The sequence below is a fragment of the Rhinolophus hipposideros genome, assembly GCF_964194185.1.
Source record: "Rhinolophus hipposideros genome assembly, chromosome: 4".
NCBI lineage: Eukaryota > Metazoa > Chordata > Mammalia > Chiroptera > Rhinolophidae > Rhinolophus > Rhinolophus hipposideros.
The window spans coordinates 13,346,778-13,372,795 of NC_138050.1; the positions used below are offsets into that span (position 1 = coordinate 13,346,778).

Consider the following 26,018-nt stretch of genomic DNA (forward strand, 5'->3'; position numbering starts at 1 on the left):
TGCCCCATTTAAGTCCCTTGTCCTACCCCACCAACAGTCCACCATTCTGCTACAGACAGACATTTTCTGACATTGGAAAGTATCCCAAAGCAGCTCCTGCAGAAATAACATTGAAACATGGTAGAATCCCAGTAATACGGTGTTCAACTAATATACCATCCTAGTGATTGAGATCAATGCTAATGCTTTCCCACAGTGGCTTGGGCCTGCATGATAGAAACACAGCTGTTCATTTTTTAGTGATGACTCTGTGATTATTACAAATATTACTAATATTTAAATTATCGATTTGCTGCTAATACTAAGAAAGATTGTATAAAACCTAAAAATCTAATATGTGTTTAATAATAAGGGTACCTGATGTCTGTAGTTAGCTTAAGAACGGGGAAAATATTTCCAAACAGTACGCATTTGGAATAATTTACAGGAAGTTACTTTATATTTCTCCGCATTACTTTTAAAGTCACCTAAAAGAATTATTTGGCTATATGAAACTTATGCATTCTTCCTTAAAGAAAGTGAAAATCTATAGAAATAGTTATAGAAATACATTTGGTTTTCATTCCCTGTGATGCTGAATAGAATTTAGGTTTTAGTGCCAGATACAACATGAGAACATCATTAGCTGGAAATTATACTTAACTTTGAGTGATTTCTGGAAATTTAAAGTCCAATAATTTCACTTATTAAGTTAGGCAAATAAATCATATGTATATTCCAGACCTAGGTGATAGTTACAAAACAATCTAAACATAAACAGGAGAATTCAATGAATTGTATAAATGCCTTAAAAGAACATTTCTCCCATCCTCATTTTATATCCACTTCTAAACTTGTGTATTGTGAACACTTGCAAAGTTAGGTCAAAAGAACTAGGTAATCGCTATGAATTAATAAACATTAGAAAATGACTTAAATCACCATGTGCTAAGTGGCAGTACCTTGTAGTTGACTAAGTGCTAGTATTCTAGTAATAAATCTTGTTTGCCTCAATCATTTCACAGATGCCGGGGAAAATAATGAGGGAAGGAATTTGCCCAAGATCTCCTAAGTTCATGGCAGGATGGGAACTATCCAAGCTGTTTCCTTACCGAAGCCTTTTTACACAGCACCATGAAAGTCCAAAACAAAGTTTAAAACGCATCGGACTTGCAGCTTTGTTTAAACTATAAGTTTAAAAAAACTCAACATGATGTAGCCGAAAGTAGCAAAAAGTGTTAAACTCATATTTTTAGTTGATAGCCAACTAGAAACCAAATATGATAGGAATGTTACTATTAGAGCAGATCATGGGTGTATTGTTAAAAGCAAGTATAATAATGTCCACCTTCAAGCTTTCTAAGATATTTTAGGGTCACTTGAGAAAATTACTTTCATACAGACAAAAGAACAAACTTCTGCAAGAAGAGCTAAAGAGAAATTTGATGGCTCTTTCTTATCTATTTCATTCCCTGAAAATTGTATTGATCATTCACTTTACAAATGAATATACAGATGAAAGAAAGGAAGATATACAGAAATCCACCCAGTTCTGGAATCACGGATTGAGTTTCGGAAGATAATTAGAACTTGTAATATTTTTTACTGGTCCTCTCTTGGCATTCATTGTCTTCTGAACAACAGGATTACATCTTCCCCTGAAATAAAATAAGTGTTTATCATGATTTCTCAGTTACCATCGTGTACAACAAAAAACATTATATGCCATATAGAGAGACCTGTATATTGTACCTAGTTCACCCAGCTAGAGCTTCACAGGGAAATCTCCCTGTGCAGATTTTCTGCTTACAATACATCCTAAACAGCCATACATTATACCAAATCATCTTGTAACAGCTAGAGAGGCAACCAACTCGGGGGCAGGTAACCCAAAGGCTGGGAAGCAGCCCAAGAGGTTGCCTAATGTGGAGAACTCTGTCCAAAGAGGGATAAGTTGGATCATTCTGATACTTGCCTCTGGAAATATGAATTAAAGCTAAGAAAATATATAAGTAAAGGCCATGAAGTAGAGTGGGGACAATAAAGAAATAAGAGACAATGCATGAGTAAACCAAAGATATGTTATCTAAAATTACAATAAAATTGATACTATAATATACTATGGTTTGTGATATAAAAGAGATATAGAAAGTAAAGATGGCAGTTGGTAATGAGAAGTGAAGCAGAGACTAAATTAGTGGTTGATTGTACTACAAATAATAATAGCAACTTTTATTTAATCTGTGTCAGGGGTTGTTCTAAATTGTATGTATATATGTATGTATGTATGTATGTATGTATGTATATATGTATGTATGTATGTATTTGCTCATGTCAACCCCACAAAATCCCTATGATGTAGGCACTCTTATTAGCCCTGTTAGATATATGAGAAAACAAGGTTATGTGGTTAGTAAGTGGATCTGGAATTTAAATTCAGGAAGGCTGAGTTCAAAGTCTTCCTTTAATTACTGTTCTATATGGCAGACCACTAATGTGAAGACCTGTGAACTTCTGCGGTCTTTAAAGCTTCCTGGAATTCTAATATCTTTGGGCCCAGTTATATTGAAACTCCTGTTTTCGTATTTCCATGGGACCACCTTTCCCTTATTGACTCTGTCTTTATAAAGCCAAAATCCCCATACTCTTATTTTAAAAAGTAGGAGTCAACTTCAATTTCCTGCAAGGTCCTTTAAAAAAATATTTTACTCAGGGAGTGATGGAAGCACAAATGACAGAATAAGAACCTGCAAAAATTCTCTCCTCCATAAAAGCAATGAGAAAATTGCCAAAATGGTTAGAAGCAACTTTTTCAGAACTCTGGAAATTAACCAAAGGCTTGCAGCAATCCTGGAGAATTTATTAAAGACATGCAGACACATACGTGCGCACAAGTGTGCATAACTAAAACTCGCAAGAACACTGAGCTTTGTAGCATATTAGCTCCGCTACTCCCCTCCCCCCACCCCTGTGGTATCCCTGTAAAGAAATTGCCAACCTGGTCCTAAAATTCATATGAAAATTAAAGGGACTCCAAACAACCATAACAATATTAAAAACAAAGTTAGACGACTCACACTTACTGATTTCAAAACTAACTGAAAAGCTAGTCATCAAGACAGCATGGAACTGACATAAGGATAGACAGACATCAATGGAATGTAGAACCAAGAATCTAGAAATTAACTCACGTTTATGGTTAATTGATTTTTTTAAGAGGTGTCAAGACAATTCAATTGAGGAAGGATAGTCTTTTCAACAAATGGTGCTAGGACAACTGAATAGACACATGCAAAAGACTGAAATTGGACCCTTATCTCATACCACATGCGTATACAAAAATTCACCCAAATGGATCAAAAAGGAGCTAAAACTATAAAACTCGTAGAAGAAAACATATGTATAAATCTTTGTGTTCTTAGGTCAGGCAACAAATTCTTAGACATGCTATCTAAGCACAAGCAACCAAGAAAAATAATCCTAGGAAGCCCTGATCAGTTGAACCTCATCAAAATCAAAACTTCTATGTTTCAAAGGACATCATAAAGAAAGAAAAATAAAACAAAGAATGGAAGAAAATATTTGCAAGCCATATATCTGGTAAGGTCTAGTAATAGAATATATAAAGAATTCTCCAGACACAACAAGACAAACAATCCAATTAAAAAATGGGCAAAGGTCTTGAACAGACATTTCTCCAAAGAAGATAATACAAATGGCCAGCAAGTACATGAAAATATGCTCAACATCATTAGTCCTTAGGGAAGTATAAATCAAAACTACAAGATATCACACTTCATATCCTCTAGGATGGCAAAAAAAAAATAAAAGACAATAACAAATGTTGATGATGTAGAGAAATTAGACCTCTCATACATTGCCAGTGGGAATATACAATGATGCAGCCACTTTAGAAAAAAGTTTGGCAGTTCCTCAAAAAGATAAACAGTTACCAATTGACCCATCAATTTCATGCCAAAGCATATATCCAACAACCGAAAACACAAAATGTTTAGCATTATGCACAATAACTCATGCAGCAATGTTCATATTCATAATACTCAAAAGGTGTAAACAACCCAAATGTCCATCAGCTGATTAATAGATAAACAAAATGTGGTATATCTAAAAACTGGAATAAAGTACTGATACATGCTCTTACATGGATGAACCTTGAAAACATTATGCTAAGTGACAAAATCACACAAGGCCACATATTGTTTGCTTCCATTTATATGAAATACAAGAATAAAAAAATCCATAGAGACAGAAATTAGATTAGTGATTGCCAGGGGCTGGGGGAAGGGAGAGATAGGGACTGACTGCTAATGGCCATGGGTTTTCTTTTTTAGGGTGATGAAAATGTTCTGGAATTATATAGTGGTGATGGTTGCACAGCCTTGTAAATATACTAAAAATCAATGAGTTGCATGCATACTTTTAAAAAAGGTAATATTTTTGGTATGTGAATTATATCTCAAAATATTTTTAAAATGTAATAATTTGGAAATAAACCACCTCCCGTGTTAATTTTTTTTTTTTAGTTAAATAATGTTTCAGGATAATTACATCTTCTGGTGTAATATGGAATTAACCGCAAACATTCAATTATATCATATTTTATTAATAGATTATAGAATATTTGCTTTATTGTAATTCATGGAGTTGTACATTTATGTTTTGTGCACTCTTTTATATGTGTTATACTTAAAGCAGTGTTTTAAAAATCAAGTTTTAGTGGCTTTTAATGTTCGGTTTGGTTGCTATTCTGACATATGCTAATGTTAAAATATTGATTTATGAAGTTTACTTAATGTTCAGAATAAACGAAAGCATTAGAAAATACCCATTTGACTGTGAAATTCTATTTTAAAAGGTCTGTCATGGTCAACAAAGTTTGGAAACCATTTTACACTGCTGAGCAGTGTAGATTTTAAACAAATGACAGTGGCTAAAACCAATGCAAGATTATATTAGCATAATAATGTGGATTTGTCACTTGCCGTTTCAAATCATTGTCGTGTGTCTTATTCTCTTTCCACAAATCAATTTTTTTTTTTACTTTGCTGATTATTTTTATTCAACAAAGTACTATACATTGAAGAAGAAGAAGAAGAAGGAAAAGGAGAAGAAGGAGGAGGAGAAGAATCACTAATGTTTATTGAACTAGAAATTTTTCAGTAATCTCTAATATGCATACTAACCATTAATTTGGTTTCACCATCCGCAAACTGAGTCTGAAGAAGGTTACTTGTAGAAAACCTCATTAAATAATAAGTGGTGAAAGCAAAAATTGATTCCAGTCTATCTGCTTCAAAGCCATTGCAAATTTGCATTTACCACCTTATTTTTCACTAGTTTAAGAAATACTGTACTGTATTAACAACACAAATATTTACACTGCTATTTTGTCTTGAGGGATTCCATAGTCTGTTTCTAGTAGACGGACTTTAAGTTGACTTTTTTAATTTTAATACAGAGGGTGCCAAAAAAATGTATACACATTTTAAGAAAGGAAAAAATGTATTAAAATTGTAATACAATGAATGACGCTAGCATTCATTTGATTAATGCCATCTTTTGAGTGAACGTCATACTACACATTGCTACCATAATTCAATTCAACTTCGAAAAGTAATATATAGATAACGTCTCTTAAAATGTGTATACATGTTTTTGGCACCCCCAGTATAAAGTAAAAATAACTGCAAAGAACACATTGTTTTTTTATTGGCTATCCCAGTCCTACCGTAGAAAAACAGACATTAACAATTAAGACACAAGTAGTTCAATAGTTATTACTTTGACTTTTCCTATATTTGAGTATTAAGAAATTCTCAAGGTTAAAATTTTTTCTGCACCTATTTAAAATCTTTCTTGTTTTTTCCTTAGTACAACCAAAAGAACCTTACAAAAATAACTTCATTTCTTGAATAACTTTTATGAGCCGGGTACTTTAAATTGTGTTAAAAGTCAACATATCTTATAGAAAATACTAAAAATGTAAATAAATATGTCATCCATAATCCCACTATACTATTTTGTATTACAATTTTTATTTATTACTCTAGGCAAACATTTTCCTATGTCAGTTATATATTTTTAGAACATAATTTTTTGTAACTTCATGATACCATCATAGTTTATTAAATTATTCCATTAATGTTGGATATTTCAGTTGTGTTTTCTCTACCTAGCTACTTTTCTTATAAAAAGGAGGTTCCCTGAAAAATATCTGTCTCATAATGAGTCCTAGAATCCATTTCCCTCAGGTTCTTTGATTCCAGGGCATGAAGGATTGCCTTGTTTTTTTCTTCCTCCAGGGCCTTGAATTACTCTAAAATATTTCATGAACAGGACAAAAAAAAAAAAAAAAAAATGAGGCTGTGCCTTAAAAAAACTAAATAAATTGTACTGTTTCCTATTTTTAGGAACCACTGCTTGTGGTATCAGCTTTTGAGTCCTTGCTTGCAGGAATATGATTTCTCATAGTTATTACATGCCATGGTCCATAGTCAATAAACTTACCTATTAACTTGTCCAGAAGCTTTTGGCAATTTCCAAACCTCATCCTAAAGAGACTATTTCTCTCGTTTACTTAAAGAGCCTTTTTTCAAATCAGTATACATAAAGATCTCTAGAATATATCTTTCAATAGCAATACAGATAACTTGTTCATTTGTAGCCATGGTTCCACAAAGTAGGAATATAATAGCTAATATTCAATCAGGCACTATCCATCTTTGATAGACCTTTTAGAATAGAATTCACAGTCAAATGGGTATTTTCTAATGCTTACATTTATTCTGAACATTATAAAAACTTCATAAGTCAATATTTTAACATTAGCATATGTCAGAATAGCAGCCAAACCGAACATTAAAAGCCACTAAAACTTGATTTTTAAAACACTGCTTTAAGTACAACACATATAAAAGAGTGCACAAAACATAAATGTACAACTCCATGAATTACAATAAAGCAAACACTCATGTAAACACTACTTAGCTCAATAAACAGAATATTGCCATCACGCTGGAAGACCTCCTGGTGCCTTCCCAACTATCCCCTTTCTACTTCCCTTTGGTAATCACTGTCCTGTCTTCTGGCACCACAGCTTCGTTTTGCCCATCTTTCAACATTATGTGACATTATCTGAATAGAATCACATTGTATGTTTCGTGTTATTTCTTGCCTTTTTCACCCAACACTGATAATTATCCACAATGTTGTATAAGTGGTAGTTTTTTTTTATTGTTGTCATCATTCACATATAGTCATGTTATTCACATATATATATTATTATTTATGTATATGGATAATATATATGAATATTTGTCTTTATTGCTGTATATAAATTTCAAAAGTCTTTATCCATTCTACTACTGGTAGACATTTGAGTTGTTCTCAGTGCTGTTTTGGGCTGTTATGAATAAGGCTGCTGTGAGCATCCTTGCACAGGTCTTTTGGTAGGAACGCATGCACCATTCTGTGAGGTATATAACTAGGAACTGTTGGGTCACAGAGTACGTGTATGACACCAGCCAAATGAAGAAAGCAATACTAAACAGCATTCCAAAAAGGTGGAATAAATTTACAGTCCTACCAGCAGAGTCCTTTTCCAGAATTCACTTTAAATGTTTTAACAGTATTATATTTCTATTGATGAAAATGTACAAAGATAATGAGTTATAACGTAAAGTATTTATGACTACTCAAGGAAGAATAGGCTTTCATCCATCTAGCCAAATACTGGACAAACATTGCTATCCCATGAATCTCCCCCAATGAAACTTGATATATTGTGTACACATCGAGTACTTGTGTTTGGAAAGGATTCTGACTTATATAGGTAGCTTATATTTTGTTTTGCTTTTCTTACATTGTTAAGTTATATATGAAGAGATTCCCCTAATGGGATAAGATCATTTAAGACAAAGATTGCCTGACTAACTCTTCTGTATTTAGTACAGGACTAGGAAAAATTGTGTGAGATATAGCCTCCTAAACCTAGAAAACATTCCTCTGCTCTTTATTCACCCTAAATTGTTTTTGTTTCCATAGGAAAACATAGTTTGAACTTCACTGTCATCTACATTTATTTCAGTGTCCACATTTGCTCACCAAAAATATTAAGGCTGATATTAACAATTTAATTGTATTTATATTGCTGTTAATGGTGTAGTTTTAAGCCCTCCTTGGATACAGTATTGTTTTAGCTTAGAAAATATGAACTCATGTTGGAGGACAAACAAATGTTCCTGGGATCTACAAAAATGTATATAAATAGTGAATAGAGAGCAGAAACATCTTTAAATTCTCTTACCATCTGCTACTTTATATAACTGCTATACAATCTAGAAGTTCAACGTCTAAAATATAATGGACACCTGTTTTGTCAGTCCCATACACATGCAAATGTAATTAATTAGAATGGAAAGATAGAGTTAGACTTACGTTTTCACTAGATTATCTTTCTTTCTAGGTAGTTGATCCATCTGTTGCCTTTTAGAAACATGGTATGAGCCTGAGACCTAAAATACAAACATCTGAGCATTTATCCTGTTATTTCAAAATTGATTTTGGAGATAAGAGGAATAGTCAATTTTCAGCTCTTTCATAACCAGGTCCTTTAGTAGCATGTATAAGAGAGGCTAGGATAATGGAGAATTCTAAAGAGTATGGAAACCTTTTTATCTCAACCCTACAGTCCACATGATTTTTAAGATAAACATTGAGGAAAATTGTGAAAGTCATATTATCCATGTGGTATAGATGATTACAATTTTTTGTAATAGCCTCTAAATATAAGTAATGCATGCACTCTATCATTAAAGTAGGTGAGACAATAGAAGCTGGGGTTTGTTAAATGGAAAGGCAAGATCATATTTTCATTTTTATCTACTTTGAAATACCACCAGGATACAAAAGTGGAGATTTCTGGTGGGTGGTATAAATATAATCTGGAACAAATATAATTCAGGAACAATTGGGGCTGATGACCTTAGAGATGGCAATTGAAGCCAAGTGTAAATGAGATCATTTGTTAAGAGCACACAGAGAAGAGAACTGATGATGCAAATTTGGGAAAGCAATTTTTAAAGCATAGGAAAATCACTAAAGATAGAAAGGGCCATAATTTAAATACTAGGAACAATAGGAAAATCCAGGAAAACATACTGTCATGGAAGTCAATAGGGGGGAACATTTTAAAAAGTGAGCATAGTGAGCAGTCTGAAATGCCTCAGAGATGTCTACTACCAGGAGACTTAAAAAGGACTCATTGTATTTGCTTGTTAAGCCGTTTGACCCAACGGTAGGGTCAAAAAGGAGCTGAGAAGGTCAAGGAGTGAAAGACAAAGGGAGTGAGTATATCCACTCGTTTATGAAGTTTGGCTGAGAAAAAGAAAACTAAGGTAGTATTTTATGAGAACAGTCAGAGTGAAATGAAAGTTTATTTTTGTGGAACAGGTGAGCATGTTGCAAACAAAGGACAGCCACAGCCAATGGAAGAGAGATTAGAAATATAAGAGGAATAATAAGTAAGTTTTAGAGGCAACAGCTAGACTTGGAAAGAAGTTGGGATATTTTCTCTGTAAGACAGGAGGAGGAACAAGAATGGAGGATAAAGATGTGAATACATTTGAAGGCAATAGACCATTGGATTTCACATCCAATGAACTCTCTTTGTGAAGATGTTAGACCATTTGCTAAGAGTGACAACTTTGGGCACTTTGGACAGAAGGTGGAATTCACTCATTTATTCACTCAGCACATGTTATTGAACATCTCCTATGTGTCACCACCAGATTAGGCATCTGTATAAATCCAAGTCATGGCTCTATAATCTGTCATGGAAACAGCAAAATCAATAGCCTGTAGGGTTCAATGCCTTGGCAGAGGTTTGCACAGGTGCTTTGTAAGCATACAGGAGAGGGAACTGATTCAGGCTGTGGGTGCTCCATGTCGAAGAGTAGCCATTTAAGCACTAGGGAAAGGGCATTCCAGGCAGAAGGAGCAGCAAAGGCCTAAAGGTATAAAGCAACATGATAGATGCCATTGGTCTGGCTGCAGGACAGGTTGTGAGTAGGGACAGGGCCGAGAGGCAGGCACTAGTTGTCAGAGAGGACCCTGGAGATCACACCAAGCAGTTCTGCCGAGACCCTTTGGACAATGCAGTCACTGAAGGTTTTTAAAAAGGGAACGACACCAGAATGTTTGTATTTCAGAATGATTGCTTGGGCAGCAGAGATGAAAAATGAGCATGGTGGAGACAAGACTTTAATAGCTATGCTGTTGAGGTTATATCTCATGTCTGGATTTGAGATTTCGAGAGCTCTATTTTCAAATGAACAATAACAAAATGAGTTGTCCAAAATGGCAACAGGAATAGCTGGATAGCCTAGAAACTACGTTATGAGGAATGGCTAATATAACAATATTTTAGCTCAGAAAAAAAGAAACAATGGGAAGACTAATCAAATTCAAATCTTGAAAAACTGTCATGCAGGAGGAGTGTAGACCTGTTCTGTATTCTTCAGAGGATGGAACTAAGCCCAGTGGGTTTTAAGGAAGTTTCAAGGAGGAGAATAAGGAGCAGCATATGAAGCTTCAACAAGTCCACCAGTTAGAACTGCCTAACAATGACAGAGAATGGCCTCAGGTTCCTTATCTGCAAACCAAAGCATGACATTCACCAACCTCCCAGATCCATCGATTCAATTCTATGTGTTAAGTTTACAATGTGTTGCAACAAGCTCTAGTCAGTCTTTCTGCCTGACTTTTAAGTAATGCAGTGTACCTGCATGTGCTTCTAAAGCTATGTGTGTACTGTATACACACTGTATAAACTAAAAGAATCCTGAGATGTGGAAACTCAGTTGCAGTCAAAAGAGTGAAGGCAGCAGAAGAATAAACAACAGACTCAGCAAATAGCTCTTCATCTACTAAGGAATCAATTATTTATGTATTCAGTGTGGAAAGAATTGCAAATTACCCATTGACCTTTCTAGTCACCAGAGTATCCACATGGTCAGAACCATCTTTGACTATAAAGATTAACAATTCACTCTAGAGTGAAAATCCTTATTAACATGTATACTGGAGAACAGGATTAACATCTTCTTGAAAAGCTGTTCAAATAGGCTTTGATTGTAAGTTCAGTGATCCTGTTTAGGGCTAGGAAGTATTCCACCTAAATAAATTTTTTGTAAAAACAAAGGTAAAGGAAAAAGGCTAAGCAAGTAGAAATTCTGATGCCCCTGTCACAGAGAAAGAGGGTAGGGAGATCGGGGAGGGAAACAAAACAAAACAATACAAAACAGGAAATTAGTATTTACCATTTAGAACCTGGAATTTAGAACCTGAATTCACTGGAATTTAGAACCTATTGTGTGCCAGGCATTTCATTCAACACTTTACATACATGAGATCTCTAAACACTATAAACCCCCTGCAAGGTACTACTACCATTTCCCTTCTACAGAGAATGAATAAAATGAAGACCCAAAAGGGTCTTTGCGGTAAATACAAAGTTGGAATTCAAATCCAAATTTGCAATGGCTCCAAAGTCTGTGGTCTTCCATCATATCATGGCCTCCTACCGGAGGTAGCATTTATGCTAGACATTGAAGGAAGAAAAACTGGCATGTATGAGAAGCAGCATTTTCCAAGTGGAGTCCATAGTCTAGGGAAAGGCACAAGGGTGGGGTGCCTGCATTGCATGAGGAAGCAGGGTTTCCAACCAAGTATCCAGGACCATAAAGTTAGAACCGACTGTCCATTTTTATGGTTAAGTGACTACAAGGAGTGATCCTATTTTGTCTCAATTTCCTGCTTACCTCAGTCAGCACTAGAAAGCCAAGCCTCCCTCTTTACTAGCTATTGCCCTGATGTTCATTCTCAAATTGTTCCCTACATCCCCTTGTCAGCTCCAATCCCCAATCCTAACTCCCTTTCTCTCAGTCCTTTCCTTGATCTTCTGGAGTTGTCCATATCAGTAGTTAGCAGATTATCTTTATGTCAAACCCAGCCCCCGTCTCCTCTATCTCCTTGCCTCCTCTAGCTATGTCCTGAAGTCTCCAACCCTCTTTTTGGCTTTTCAACCCTTGGCTATCACTGTTGGAACTCTTCAGAGCTAGACCATCTATCCTTCTTACCCTGTGTGTTCTCCCTGATGCATACCATTCATTCACATGGCTTCATTTATTTTCTACATGCTAATAACTTTCAAGTCTCTATCTCCAATCTATATCTTTTTTTTCTAAGATTCATATACTCACCTGCTCTTTGAACACTTCCATTTGGATAATACACATTGAAAACTGAACTCATATCCTAATCTTAAAGCACACACCAAAATAAATAATAAGGATTAAATGAATAAGGATTAATTTTTTTCAATGTCAAATATTAAGCTATATAACTACGAAAAAAATATGAATGCTACGAAACATTGAGATGAAGACAAATCTTTTAACGTACGGCATCAGAAGCCATAAATAAAAGATAGCTCTGACAACATCAAAACAAAAACTCTGTAATACCAACAACATTATAAATAAATCTGAAAGGCAACTGAAAAATGTGTGTGACATCTTTCATAATTTACTGATCACTTTTCTGTCCTGTCCTTTGTAAATAACACCCTTTCTGGCAATAGCAATGCTGTATCTGTCCTGGACCTCACCATGCATAATAATGAAGTAAAATGCCTTGAATTGCATGATAGCAGAGGGAACTGCTTGAATTCTAGCAATTATAGATTAAAAGGATAACTAAGGAAGCAAATATGCCAAATATTCTCTTAATTTGGAAATGTTTATCTCCTTTTTACCTTTTTGTAAAAGTTTTATATTTTCCTTTTCGCCCTCCATCTTTACAAACTTGGTAACTTTCCTCTCATAAGTCCAACATTTCTCTACCAAACCAAACCAATTAAAAAATCTAGAAAAATTAAAACCATAATTTACAGGAAGAAGAAAGTCTTAGAATTTGGAAGTACAAAAACAAAGATCACCTGAGACATTTCAGCTAAGTACGCACGGCGCTCACTGTTGGTCTTGTGGTAAGCCTACATGAAAGATAAAAAGTACAGAACACAACATCAGAGAAAATGTGCGATACTAGCAAGACTAGTACTAAGTTAAGTTAGATCTCTATTCTGTTTTTATATTAAAATAGTGTAGGAAATAGTTTTCTAAGTGTTTTATGATAATTATATAGTAGGTTTGTATCTAACATGCTAAAACTCATGGCAGTTTCAAAGGAATTTCTCAGTATAGAATAAAAACAAACCTTTGACTCCTGTTCCAATTTCAGTGCACAGACTTTCACTTGATTTTCAAGACTCCTTTTTTCTTTTTCTAGCTGTTTAAGTAATGTATTTAAGGATTCCTGAAAGTATAAACAGTAAATTTTTACATGGATTTACATTCTAAATGACAAGAAATGACCATCAGCTTCTTCAATGGCAAATGCCTTCTCCCCCACATCATTCTGTGATATTAAAATTCAATAATATGTACCTTTTGAGTAACAGTAATAGTAATAACTACAATATTTATTGAACTCTAACAATATGCCATGCATTGTGCTAAGTGCTCTGCACAGATTACTGTATTTCATTTAATCCCTATTGCAGCCATGGAGATGGCTAATATATTTATTTCCATTTTACTGTTGAGAAAATAGCATCTGACAGAGATTAAATAACTGTCCCAAAGACACACAGCTAATAAATGGTAGAGTTGGAATTAGAACCCAGGTAACCTGACTCCAAAAGCCACATGTGCTAAATAATGATTCTATGTGTATTCGTATGATTGCTACCAGTGTACAAAAGTAGTGTGGTAAAAGAGGCAATAAGGTTGATAACCAGGGGAACTGTAAGAACACTGCCGAGTAGGACAGTTCTGGAAACTGGGGCCTCAATCCAGATACCCACCCTCATCAAATAGCTGACGCTGAGTAACAGGAGCAACAATGCCTTGCACCGGTTTCGTTTAAATTTTTAATCACCAAACTAATAACTGATCATTTCAACAAGTCTGATTATTTTTCATTTTCTTACACATTAAGTAAAAAAATCTCCAAGTCGAATTTTATACAACTCTTGGTCATGATCTAGGCCACTGAATCTGTTAAAAGAAACATTCGAAGAAGAATGGAAGCAGCTGATTTAACTCTCCACAAAGCAAAACTCCAAGATATTTTAGAGCTCATACTCTTCTCCTGAAACAGCTAATTCTCTAAAAACTTCACTTATTTTCTCTTAGCTACTTGTTAATAATTATTAGAATTTTTAAAATTGTATCCATAGGACAATTAGATCAGCTGAAACAGAACAAGCTCTGGTCTCTAAAAATAACACCAGTGGTACAACAAATCCCTTGGAAGTGACAGTTCTCCACTGTGCATATCTGATTAACATCCCTGTTAAAACAATCAACTGATGTTTCTCAGGCAGGCATTATTTGTCTTTAAAGATTATGCACAGCATCATAAATGGCTTTCAGTCTCCCTTCCCCAAATACAAACTTGCTCCAGAAGAAAAATCAATGAAAGCTTAACAAATGTAAGAGGCAAAACTGGGTTACTTTACGGAAAATTTAACCCTTGTGAAATAAACCACTGCTTGAGTATGAAGAACGTTCGAAGGATAAGCAGACAACAATAAAAGTAGCTCAAAATTTTTCTGCCTGGACCCTTGCTCCAAGGAACCCAAACTTAGCCAACCATACATAGTAATACAATTCAGTTACATCATTTCATAAATACATTTTTACAGATTTAGAAGAGAATCTAATACTATTTAACGTTTTTTCAATGGGAAAGTGCACTCAAAGTTCTAAAAGAAATTAGCTTACAAATAAACTACTAGAATGGAAATTATTTTTATATTAAAGCTAACCTGAATGAGCTATGATCCAAAACTCTAGAAGCTTATACAAGAAATGCACATACGAAACAGGTACAATTCACGGTCATATGTGATTGAATGCCAAAATGTGAAACATCGACAATAAATGCTTCACAAGTTTTTAGAAGAGGTCAGTTGATACGGGCTCGAGCATTTAGGGTCCCCCAAGTGGGAAGGATTAGATGTGCAAAAAGGAGACGGTAGGAGCTTGAGTCAGAAATGATCAATCTGTGGTAATGAAAGAACTGAAGCAAAATGTTTAAGCAATAAGCAAGAGGTGGAGCAAAATAACTAGGGAAGGGCCTGGTGACAGAAGGCTTCGAATGCTGGGCTCAGGAGTCTGAACACTGGAAGCTACGGGAATTAGTAAAGGAGTCACGGGATGAAAGCAGGGGTTTAGGCATGTTAACCAAGTGGCAGTTTCTATGACATATGTTTTGTTGTTTGTTGGTGTGGATTTGCACTTCTAACCTTTGAGGCTTAAACGTTTCTAACAAACGTGCTTTGTGTTAGACTATATCTTGCTGCTAGTCCCATCCTGACTAGGTTCCTTGTCTTGTTGCCTAATTTTACAATTCATTCATTTATTCATCAAACAGTCATCACATACCTCCTGCCTGCCAGGCATTGTGCTGGGGGTACCCCAGTGAGAAATACAAACCCTGAACTCCTCCTCATGAAGCTGAGAGTCTAATAGGGGGGCCAGAATGTCGTTTCTCTTGGTGAATGTTATACGTGAGCCTGAAAAGAATCTGTTTCTGCTGGTGTTAGATGGGATATTCTATAAATGTCAATAGATCAAGTTGATTGATACTGTTCTTCAGGTCAACTATATCTTTATTGATTATTCTGCTGGCTTCATCTGTCAGTTACTGACACAGAGGTGTTGAAGCCTCCAACTTTAATAATAGATTCGTCTATTTTCCCCCCAGTGATTCATCCCAATTACCATGTAAGTGTTGCTACCAGTTTATGTTTCCAGCAGCTCTGCTCCAGGCAAGCAGATTTCGGTGACTGACCGGATTTGTCTATTGATACAGATTTCAGGGTGGGAGTTTGCCCTGCAAACTCAGTTCTCTAATGGATCAAGAAGAGTCATTGACGAACAGGTTATCTCCCTTTCACTGTCGTGAAAATGGCAGGATCAATAACTTCTAAGTGCTACACGTATGAGAGGTAAAGCCAGAGGTCGCAAACTATTTTTGACCCTATTTCTAATTGGAAGGGAAAGATCACATCCTGCAAATCAATGGCTGCACTCCCTGTACCTGAAGATTTATCAGTCTGCTTGAGCAGTGAGACTACATCTGGCACAGCTGCTGCCATTGGGGCTACTAAGTGGTCAAGTCTGCGGGAGCCTACAGGCTTTCTCCAATATCCATCCCATGTTGCAGGGGCCAGACTGGCAACTTAAACAGCTCAGATTGGCACCTACACCCTTGCACTTTTTAGGTCTCTAACTGTAGGGCCAATCTTTGCTGTCCTCCCTGGTGTGAGGAATTGTTTTTGGTTTACGATTTGTTCTTGGGTAGGGAGAGCACAGTTTTCAAAGTTTCCATTTGGTCTTCCTCTCCATGACAGCTTTTACTTCAGTGATGACAGCCTGATGTGGCTGTCAACTTCAACTGCCATGTGTATCTCTTTCAGTTACGTCCTTGGGAACTGTGGAGGGAGGGAGTCTGTGGGCACCTGGGCCCAGAGACTTGGACTTAGGGTATCGATTCCCATTCTGGCAATCAATGTCAACTCAGACCTCAAAATGCCTGGTTACTTCCTTTCCCACAATGTACGTCACCTGTATAAGTGGCCAGAGGTCCCTTGGCAGGAAAGACCAAGAACACTGTCATGACATATACTCGGACTGGTATAGAACAATAGTGTCCCTTCTCCTAGGACCCCAGCCACCTCTTTGGTCAATGATGTCTGGATCTGAAAATACATTCAGGTCTGGGAAATGAACAAAGAATTATGCTTTCCATTGTGTTAACCGTCCTGAGCCTCCTGAAGGCTTTCTTTCTTTCTTTTTCTTTTTCTTTTTTTTATTATAGGTGTTCAACAGCACCCTCATTAATTGGCCTGGCAGCCAGGAAAGAAGGTGGAGGCAGCTCCTGGTGGGAACCTGTTGCCTTGTTGAGAAGTGGCCTCTGCAGCATCTTCCAGGACAGCAAGTGTTCTAGCCCTTAACGGTGCAAGAAGTGGGCCCTCTCTACACACCCAGAGGGTCCAGGTAGAGCTGTAGGGTCAATAGCCTCAGGGGCATCTATCCAGATGTCCTGTCCTGATTTTCAGGACCCCTGTTTGTCCCTGCTGGGCCCTGCCATTCACATAACAGACCTGCAAGGCCTGAGCATTCAAATGCCTCCGAAGCTCTTCAGCCTTGATGTTCTATCGTGTCTGCCCTTCCACTCCTGGTACAGGAGACCACTTTGGTACAGGAGGCCACTTTGGAGGCTAGTACCAAGACTCTGCCTTTCACTCTTCAATATTAAGTGCTTGTCAACTGTTCTCCGTCTCTCATTATCCTTACGCAGGGAGTCAATACAACTTAGCGATAACCCAGTATTTTCGAAATGCCTGCATCATGGCTTCTTCCACAGCACACCCCTACACCAGAACATTTTCTGAAGTCCCCATCAGTGAAACCTTTAGCAATTGAGCTGTTACACTGGTGCCACTTCTACCAAACAGAACAGCATCCTCTGCCTGCCATACAGTGAGCAAGTCAGTCCCAAATCCCCATATTTCCTCCAGTTTTCTCAGTTGATCATCTGAGAAGCAGACAACAAGAGGGGTTAAATGTGATTATCAGAAATGCCTGCATGAAAGGGACTATGGAGGGGTAGGAGGAGGCTGGGAAAGCAGTTCATTGTGATGCCAGTCTGAGCCCTGGTGAAGGTTGTGTGGAAGCAGAAGTATCCTAGGCTGCATGTCACCTAAGCAAAGTTTGGTGAAGCCATCAGGGAATCTGTAAGCCCATGTCAACCAACAATGGAGTCCCTTGTATCCCAGGAATGGGTCTGCCTTAGTATCCCCACTGCACTCGATCAAGGGCAATAGCCTGTGGGAGGTGTGGTCTTGATGCAAAGGCAGTGATGGATTTTGAAGCCCAACACTTGGGGTCCTTCCTTGTCCTGGGAAATCTGTGAGGTGTATTTTCTGGGCCACCACACTAACTGCCTTTTCTTTAGGCATGTAAGTTTTTCAATTGAAGAATCCCCCAATTTCCTAGTGAGGTTTAATCCCAGCTGCTGGTTGTCTGGGAGTTAAGGCAGGGGGAAGAGAAGTGAGAGTTCCACTATTCAGATGGCATGTTTTTACTTAATTCCATCATTCTTAGACGTGTATCTCACTCTCACCCTTCTGAAGCCTTGCAGCCCCAAAGTCCACAGCTATTGCAGGTTAATTTCTCCAGGAAATAGACTACTGACTAAAGGAGAATATCCTGCCATGTAGGGTGGCAGAGGCGTCCCAGTGGTCTCCTGCTTCCTGTATATATGTACAACTAATCTCCCAGTTTCCAGGTCCTTCCTCACCCCCACCCATTTTTTGGTACCTAGTGCAGCCCAGTTCTAAAGCACGAAGCAGTTTTGAAAAGTGACCACTTTGTTTTCACTGATGAATTCCTCTCTGCGGGCACTTTGTTGTTGCTTTCTCAACTCTGTCAAATCAATGACTATTCCTCTCACTGTTTAAATCTTCATTTGCTGAGATCTGTCTTTATTCTTTTTATCCATTCATTTCAGTTATCAACTATCATTTCTCTGCTAATAAATATCATACGCAAGTCTAAAAATAGAGTACTAGGTGCTTATGCCTGACATTTTCTCAACACCTCAAACTCGACCAAAACCACAATTTTTAAAGCACCATACTTCAATAATATTCCTTCAATAATTTTATACTCAAACACTATGAATTGCCAAATAGATCACATTTGAGATATTAAACAGCTGTCCTGGTACTTTAGGTAGGAATTCCTAAAAATTTTTTAAAGTTAAAAAAATTTTGCAATGTATTAATTTCATAAATCATATAGACACTATGAGGAGAATGTATTATGCAGCAGCTTTTTAAATTTATTTAAAAATTTTTTTTATTAGTTTCAGGTGTACAAAACAATGTAATAACTAGACATTTATCATTTATATCCCTCACACAGTGATAACACCCTCCCCTAAACTACTACCCCTCTGGCATCGCATACAGCCATTACATTTCCTCCCTCAACTCAACTCCAAAAAAACAAACAACCCAATTAAAAAATGAGCAGAGGACATAAAGAGACATTTTTCTAAAGAGGACATGCAGATGGCAAACAGATATGAAAAAATGCTCAACCTCACTAACCATCAGAGAAAGGCAAATAAAAACCACAATGAGATACCACCTCACCCCAGTCAAAATGGCTATCATCAATAAATCAACAAACAACAAGTGCTGACGCGGATGTGGAGAAAAGGGAATCCTTATGCAGCAGACGCCTTGCCTCATCCTCCTGACTTTCTTCATTACCACCTTCACATTAACAGCTTGATTTCTCCTCTGTTTAGCCTCTAACACACCAATTTGTCTTGAGCTCTGTGTTTTTTTGTATCCTGTAGGCTCGTAATAGAGACACAAACTATTTTACCTTCTCTGTTTAGCTTTAGTACTGCCCCCCACAAGCAGAATTCCTGGGACCCATCTCATTCTCTTTCCCTGCACCTGCTCCCTACAAATTGAGTTTTAGACACACTGTACTTTGAAATTATGCTATAACTCAGAGAATTAGGATGGCTCATTGGGCCGATCTCATGGGAATAAGGCAAATACAAAAATAAACTGCCTCAATTAATATACCCATTCACATCAGCAGCTAAAAAACAAAAACTGAATGAGCATATCAACAGATGCAGAAAAAGCATTTGACAAAACCCATTCATGATTAAAAAGACAAAACAAAACAAAAAAAACTTTCAGTAAACTAGGAATAGAGGGATATTTTCTCAACCTAATAAAGAATATCTGCCAAAATCCTGTAGTAACAATGTACTTAATGGTGAGAAACTTGAAGCTTTCTCACTAAGATCAGGTACATGGCAAAGATGGTCCTCCTTCACCACTCCTTTTCACATTGCACTGGATGTCCTTGCTAATGCAATAAGGCAATAAAAGGAAAAATGTATATAGATTAGAAAGGAAGATAAAGAACTATCTTTGTTTACAGATCACATTATCTTCTATGTAGAATATCCAAGAGAATCAACAGTAAAAACCTCTGGAACTAATAAGTCATCATAGCAGGGTTGCAGGATACAAGGCTAATATACAAATAGTCAATTGCTTTCTTATACACCAGCAATGAACAAGCATAATTTGAAATTAAAAACATAATACCATTTACATTATCACCCCCACCCCCAATGAAATCCCTAAGTATAAAACTAACAGTGACTATTGTGAGGAAAATTACAAACTCTGATGAATAAAATCAAAGAACTAGATAAATGGAGAGAGATTCCACTTTTATGGATAGGAAGACTCGATACTGTCAAGATGTCAGTTCACCCCCACTTGATTAATAAATTCAATTTTGGAATCCCAATCAAAATTCTAGTGAGTTATTTTATGGATATCAAGAAACTAATTCTAAAATTTATAGAGAGAGGCAAAAGACCCAAAATAGTCAACACAGTACTGAAGGAGAAGAACAAAGTTGAAAGACTTACACTAACCGACTTCAAGACTTATTATAAAGCTACAATAATCAAGACAGTGTGGTATTGGCAAAAGAGCTAACAAATAGATCCGTGGAACAGAATAGAGAACCCAGAAATAGACTCTCAGGACAAATAGATCCTTTGTCAACTGATCTTTGAAAAGTAGTAGAGGCAATAAAATGAAATAAAGATAGTCTCTTCAACAAGTGGTGCCAGATAATGGCACATCCACACGCAAAAACATGAATCTAGACTAATGTCTTACACCCTTCACAAAAATTAACTCAAAATGGATCACAGACCTAAATGTAAAATGCAAAACTATGAAACTCTTAAAGATGACATGGGAGAAAACATAAATACCTTTAGGTATGGTGGTGCGTTTTTAAATACAACATCAAAAATACTAGCCATGAAAGAAATAATACATAGCTGGTTTTCATTAAAAATTAAAAACTTTTACTCTGTGAAAGACAGTATCAAGAATCAGAAAACAGGCCATAGACTGGGAGAAAATATTTGCAAAAAAAACACATCTGACAAAGAACTGTTATCTAAAACATACAAAGAAACTCTTAAAACTCAAAAACAAATAACCCAATTAAAGAATGCACCAAAGATCTTAACAAACACCTCACCAAAGAAAATATATATGTAGATGATAAATGAGGATATGAAAAGATGTTCCACACCATACGTCATCAGGGAAATGAAAATTAAAACAACAATTAGATACCAATAAACACCATTAAAATATCCAAAATTTAGAACACTGACAACATTGAATGCTGATGAGGATGTGGAGCAATAGGAACTGTCATTCATTGCTGGTGGGAATGCAAAATGGTGCGGCCACTTTAGAAGACGGTTTGGTGGGTTTCTTACAAAAATAAACATACTCTTACCATATGATCCAGCAATTGCTTTCCTGGGTATTTACCCAAAGGAGTTGAAAGGTTATGTTTACACAAAAACTTGCCCATGGATGTTTACAGCAGTTTTATTCATCGCTACCAAAGCTTGGAGGCAACCAAAATGTCCCTTAGTAAGTGAATAGATAAACTGTGGTACATTCAGACAATGGAACATTATTCAATGCTAAAAATAAGGGGGCTATCAGGCTATGAAAGTTCATGAAAGAACATTATGTGCATACTACTAAGTGAGAGGAAAAGACTTTTTCAATCCGAAAAGGCTACATAATGTATGATTCCAACTATATGACATTCTGGAAAAGGAAAAACTATGGAGGCAATAAAAGGACCAGTGGTTGCAGGGAAAGAGAAGGAATGAATAGGCAGAGCACAGAGGATTTTAGGGCAGTGAAAACACTCTGTATCTGTAGTATAATGATGGATACATATCATTACATATTTGTCTGAACCTACAGAATATACAGCACCAACAGTGAATCCTGAGGTGGACCTATGGACTTTGGGTGACAATGACGTGTGGTGTAGGTTCATTCTGGGTGATGTTGATAGTAGGAGAGGCTATGGCTATGTGGGTATGGGGGTAAATCTCTACATCTTCCTCTCAATTTTGTTGTGAACCTAAAACTGATCTAAAAAAAATTAAATATTAATTAATTAACTAATTTAAAAAGGTATCCAGGGAGAAAATGAGAACACATTCTGGATTTTGTGAAAACTACGTTAGTCATTAAAAGCATTGTGATTATCCACTTATAAAATTGTTACACATATCAGAAGTCCATTAAAAATTAAGAAATTTTAACAATTTTAAGGTTCATTCCAGATTTTGATTCTTTATTTTACTAACTCCAAAATTAACTAATTATTTTGTTTTTATTTTATTCATTTATTTTTTAAATAATATTTTATTTTTCAACTGCAGTTCAGATGCAATGCTGTATTAGTTTCAGGTGTATGAACTAATTATTTTAAAAATGATTTTATCAAAGACACATACTCTCTTATCCCATCATTTCCAATTTATTGGAAGACCTTAAGGTTCTTCATCTTCCCAAGGAGCTGATTGTATCTGATTATATAATCAGATGGTCACATACTAGAAAACTGTAGCCTGAAATGACACACTAAAGCTTTAGCCAAACAGCAGTACTTTACAGTGAAGGCCATTACAACAATGGAGGACACAGCATCCTGCATGCTTAAATACCAGTGCCCCCTTGTGGACATTTTTATTAGATTTATATATAAAATCTGTTTATTAACTGACTTTTCTCTGATTTGAGGCTACACCCTGCAAACTGATCTTTGAGGAGAACACAAACCCGGTGATATCTGTGACAGAATGTCTCCGGAGGCAGTGTCATTGATTTTACAGATCTACCACCAAAACTAGCCGAATAGCTGTGGGAATTCCACTTCTTGTTTTGTTTATATCACGCCCTTGAGAATCCAAGATTCCTTCATTAGGTAATCTTGTAATATGGCCGATATATCATTTAATCACAAATATATTTATGGGTGTCAATAGTGCTCTAAGGTCATTAATTTTAATGTCTGGTTATCAGGTTCTAAAATGTATACATGTGACTTAAAAAAACAAAATTTTAAGAAAGTTCTGACGGTGGAAATGACCAGTGAGAGCCAAGTGGGGACGACTGATTAGATGCTGCAATGAGGTAGTGGTTCCCAAGAAGGTCCCAACTGGGCTGGATCTTTGTCCAGGGTCCCATGAAGCAGCATAACTAGAAGAACAGTGAATTACAATAAAGGAGGGGAATAAACATCACAGTCAGGAAAATGGCACGGAGCATCAAAACAAATGGATGAACAAAAGATAAAAGAGTAGGGGGATGAGTAAGGAGGTTGGAAGTCAGTGTGTGGAACATAAATGGACCAAAAATAGAGGATGATATTGGGAGACAGTCTTGTTTCTCTTGTTGACTGGCCAAATAATTCCCCAGATAATCCACCAAAAGAAAACAGTTTATTCAGGAAAAGAAAAAGAAACAGAACCACCAAGGAGCGCATGCTCACTCGCCTGCAGGTCTGTCTACCAACCACCCACATGGGAAAAACGATTCAGAGCCCAACATGGCTTGTCCTTTTATTTGCATCCCTTCCCTGGAAGTTACCATGAAGTTCAACAGGAAGTCAAGACTAGAGAGTTAACAAGGGGCCCAGCTCCACCTATAGTCCTCCCAGCTCTATGGTTAAGAAGCCAGTTCACTTTTATCACTCTGAAGGGTCAGGTGCATGAAAAAGAGACTAATGCAATTATTTGAAAGATTTTTATAGGACTTAAAATCATCTCTTCAAGTCTCTCCTGCTTAGCAGGGCAAGCACAATTTGTCCTAAGGAAACCTGAAACATACTTCGGAGGGGAAACTAAACAAATACCCAAAATTAATGTTTCAAACAGTCAACTTTTCAAAGGACTAATGTACAGACAGGCCAACTTCCCTAGGATTACAAATTTATCAATTTACCAAAAACTTGCTTTTTGGGGAATTCTTCACACATGAACTTATGTGTGAACTTATAACCTGAACATATTCTTTTTCTAAATATATTTTTCAGTGATGGCAGTACATGCTAAACCATTTCCAGAAATCTTAGTTTTTAACAAGTTGAACATTCCTTAAAATGCTACTAAGATTATACCCATAAGACGTATGTATTCAAGGATTTGGGTTTCAGCAAATTGGCTTCCTATGAATTGATTTTCTACAAATTGATCAAAAGTCCTCCAGAGAACCTTTGATGTGAGACTAAATCTCTTCCTAAATTATGTTTCTCTGTTTCTACACCTTCTCCTCCAAACCTCCCACAACCAGCTAGTCTTGTTGGCTGTGGGAGCAGGATCTCCTGTGCTTATCCATCAGACTGACAGAGTGTGTGTGCTGGTGAGAGGTTCCTTAAAGGATCCAATTTGTCTAGATACAGTGGGAAAACAAGGAGGTGTGCACTGGTGGGGAAATTAGAAGCAGAGAGGAATAGAGCACTGTGTTCTGAATGTTTGCGTTCCCCCAAATTCATATGTTAAAATCCTAATGCCTCATGTTATGGTATTAGGAGGTGGGGCCTTTGGGAGATGCTTAGATCATGAGGGTGAGAAATAAATTTCTGTTGTTTACAAGCCACCTGTGGTCATTTTTCAAATAGCAGCCCACGCAGACTAAGATAGGAGTCATCAATTTTAAGCCTCTGAATGAGTCAAGGAACAGGACTGCCACTTTGCAATAGAGTTGACTGCAGAGATAGAGTGGGACTTGATAAAGGCTTTACAGTAATGCTTGTCACAATAGAGGCTGCCTTGCACAGTTTTCTCTGAAGGATACAGATCCCCTATATCTATTTTTTTTCAAACTGTGCTCCGCAATAGACCTTATTGGAATGTCTACTAAAAAAATACAATGCCTCACAAATGAGAATCTCTGGGGCTAAGACTAAGAATGAATACTTTTAACAAATTATCCATGTGATTCTTATACAGTTTGAAAATTAACACAACCCTATATCCCGTATTTACCAGCAACTAGGGATGTGGCAGTGCCAGAGAGTAGAGGGAAGCAGATGGCCAGTAATCTTTCCCATTTGAGGCATAGAGTCATACATACAAAGCTTGAGTGGGCCTTAAGAAGCTGATGAAAGAAAGAAGACATGCACCACAAAATGCTAGTAGTGACAGCAAAGCACTGAAAGATTGCTCAGAATATTGTTGGGGAAGCAGCCGTGGGGCTGTATACTGGGCGCATCGAGTTCTGACAAAGAGGTCTGCTGTGGCCAGACCTTCATATGCTAAATGGAGATTAATGAAGAAACCTGGAGTGGCTATTTTTCAGTCAGCACCTGAAAAATAGTTATTGGTCATCAGAAATGACAGAGCCTCATTAACCTTAACTTTTAGTTATTAGAATTGCTTAAAAAACATTCTGGCCTTCCAATGGACAGCCATAGAACATTTGGGAACACACCTGGAAATTCTTGGAAGGACCATTAGGTAGGCACTAGGTTCTTTTCCTGGTGGATGCAAACAGAAGGGGCTAGAAAATGTATACTTAGCTAATTCAGGAAAGTAAAGTTTCTGTGCTTTTCTTAAACACACACACACACACACACACACACACAAATTTATTATCTTAAAGTTCTGTAGGTCAGAAGTTTGACATGGGTCTCACTGGGCTTTATTCAAGGTCCTGGCAGGACTGCATTTCCTTCTGGGGCTGCTAGGGAAGAACGTGTCCTTGCCTTTTCCATTTCGCAAAGGCCACCTGCATTCCTTGGCTCATGGCTGTGTTTTGAATTAGAAGTACTAAATCTCTGCTGAAGCCCCTGCTTGCTGGACAAGTACTAAGAACCACAAAATCCTACTATAGTTTTAAGAAGGTACCAGGAGATTCACAACTTACATAACAGCACCGTTTAATAAGTGAAAACAGGCTGCACATCTTTGGGCCTTAACCCTGCCCATATTCCTCCAAATGG

General features: G+C 36.8%; 1 protein-coding gene across 1 annotated transcript in view; it reads right to left on the bottom strand.

The window, feature by feature from the left end:
* Positions 1-26,018, bottom strand: part of LOC308496833 (spermatogenesis- and oogenesis-specific basic helix-loop-helix-containing protein 2-like) — a 116,172-nt gene that overhangs the window by 66,178 nt on the left and 23,976 nt on the right. Inside the window, exons 5-8 of the mRNA XM_081046639.1 lie at positions 13,276-13,374; positions 12,998-13,051; positions 8,437-8,513; positions 1,586-1,637 (exon numbers count right to left, since the gene is read on the bottom strand). Coding sequence (XP_080902765.1) covers positions 1,586-1,637; positions 8,437-8,513; positions 12,998-13,051; positions 13,276-13,374 — 282 coding nt within the window. The remainder of the gene's footprint in view (positions 1-1,585; positions 1,638-8,436; positions 8,514-12,997; positions 13,052-13,275; positions 13,375-26,018) is intronic.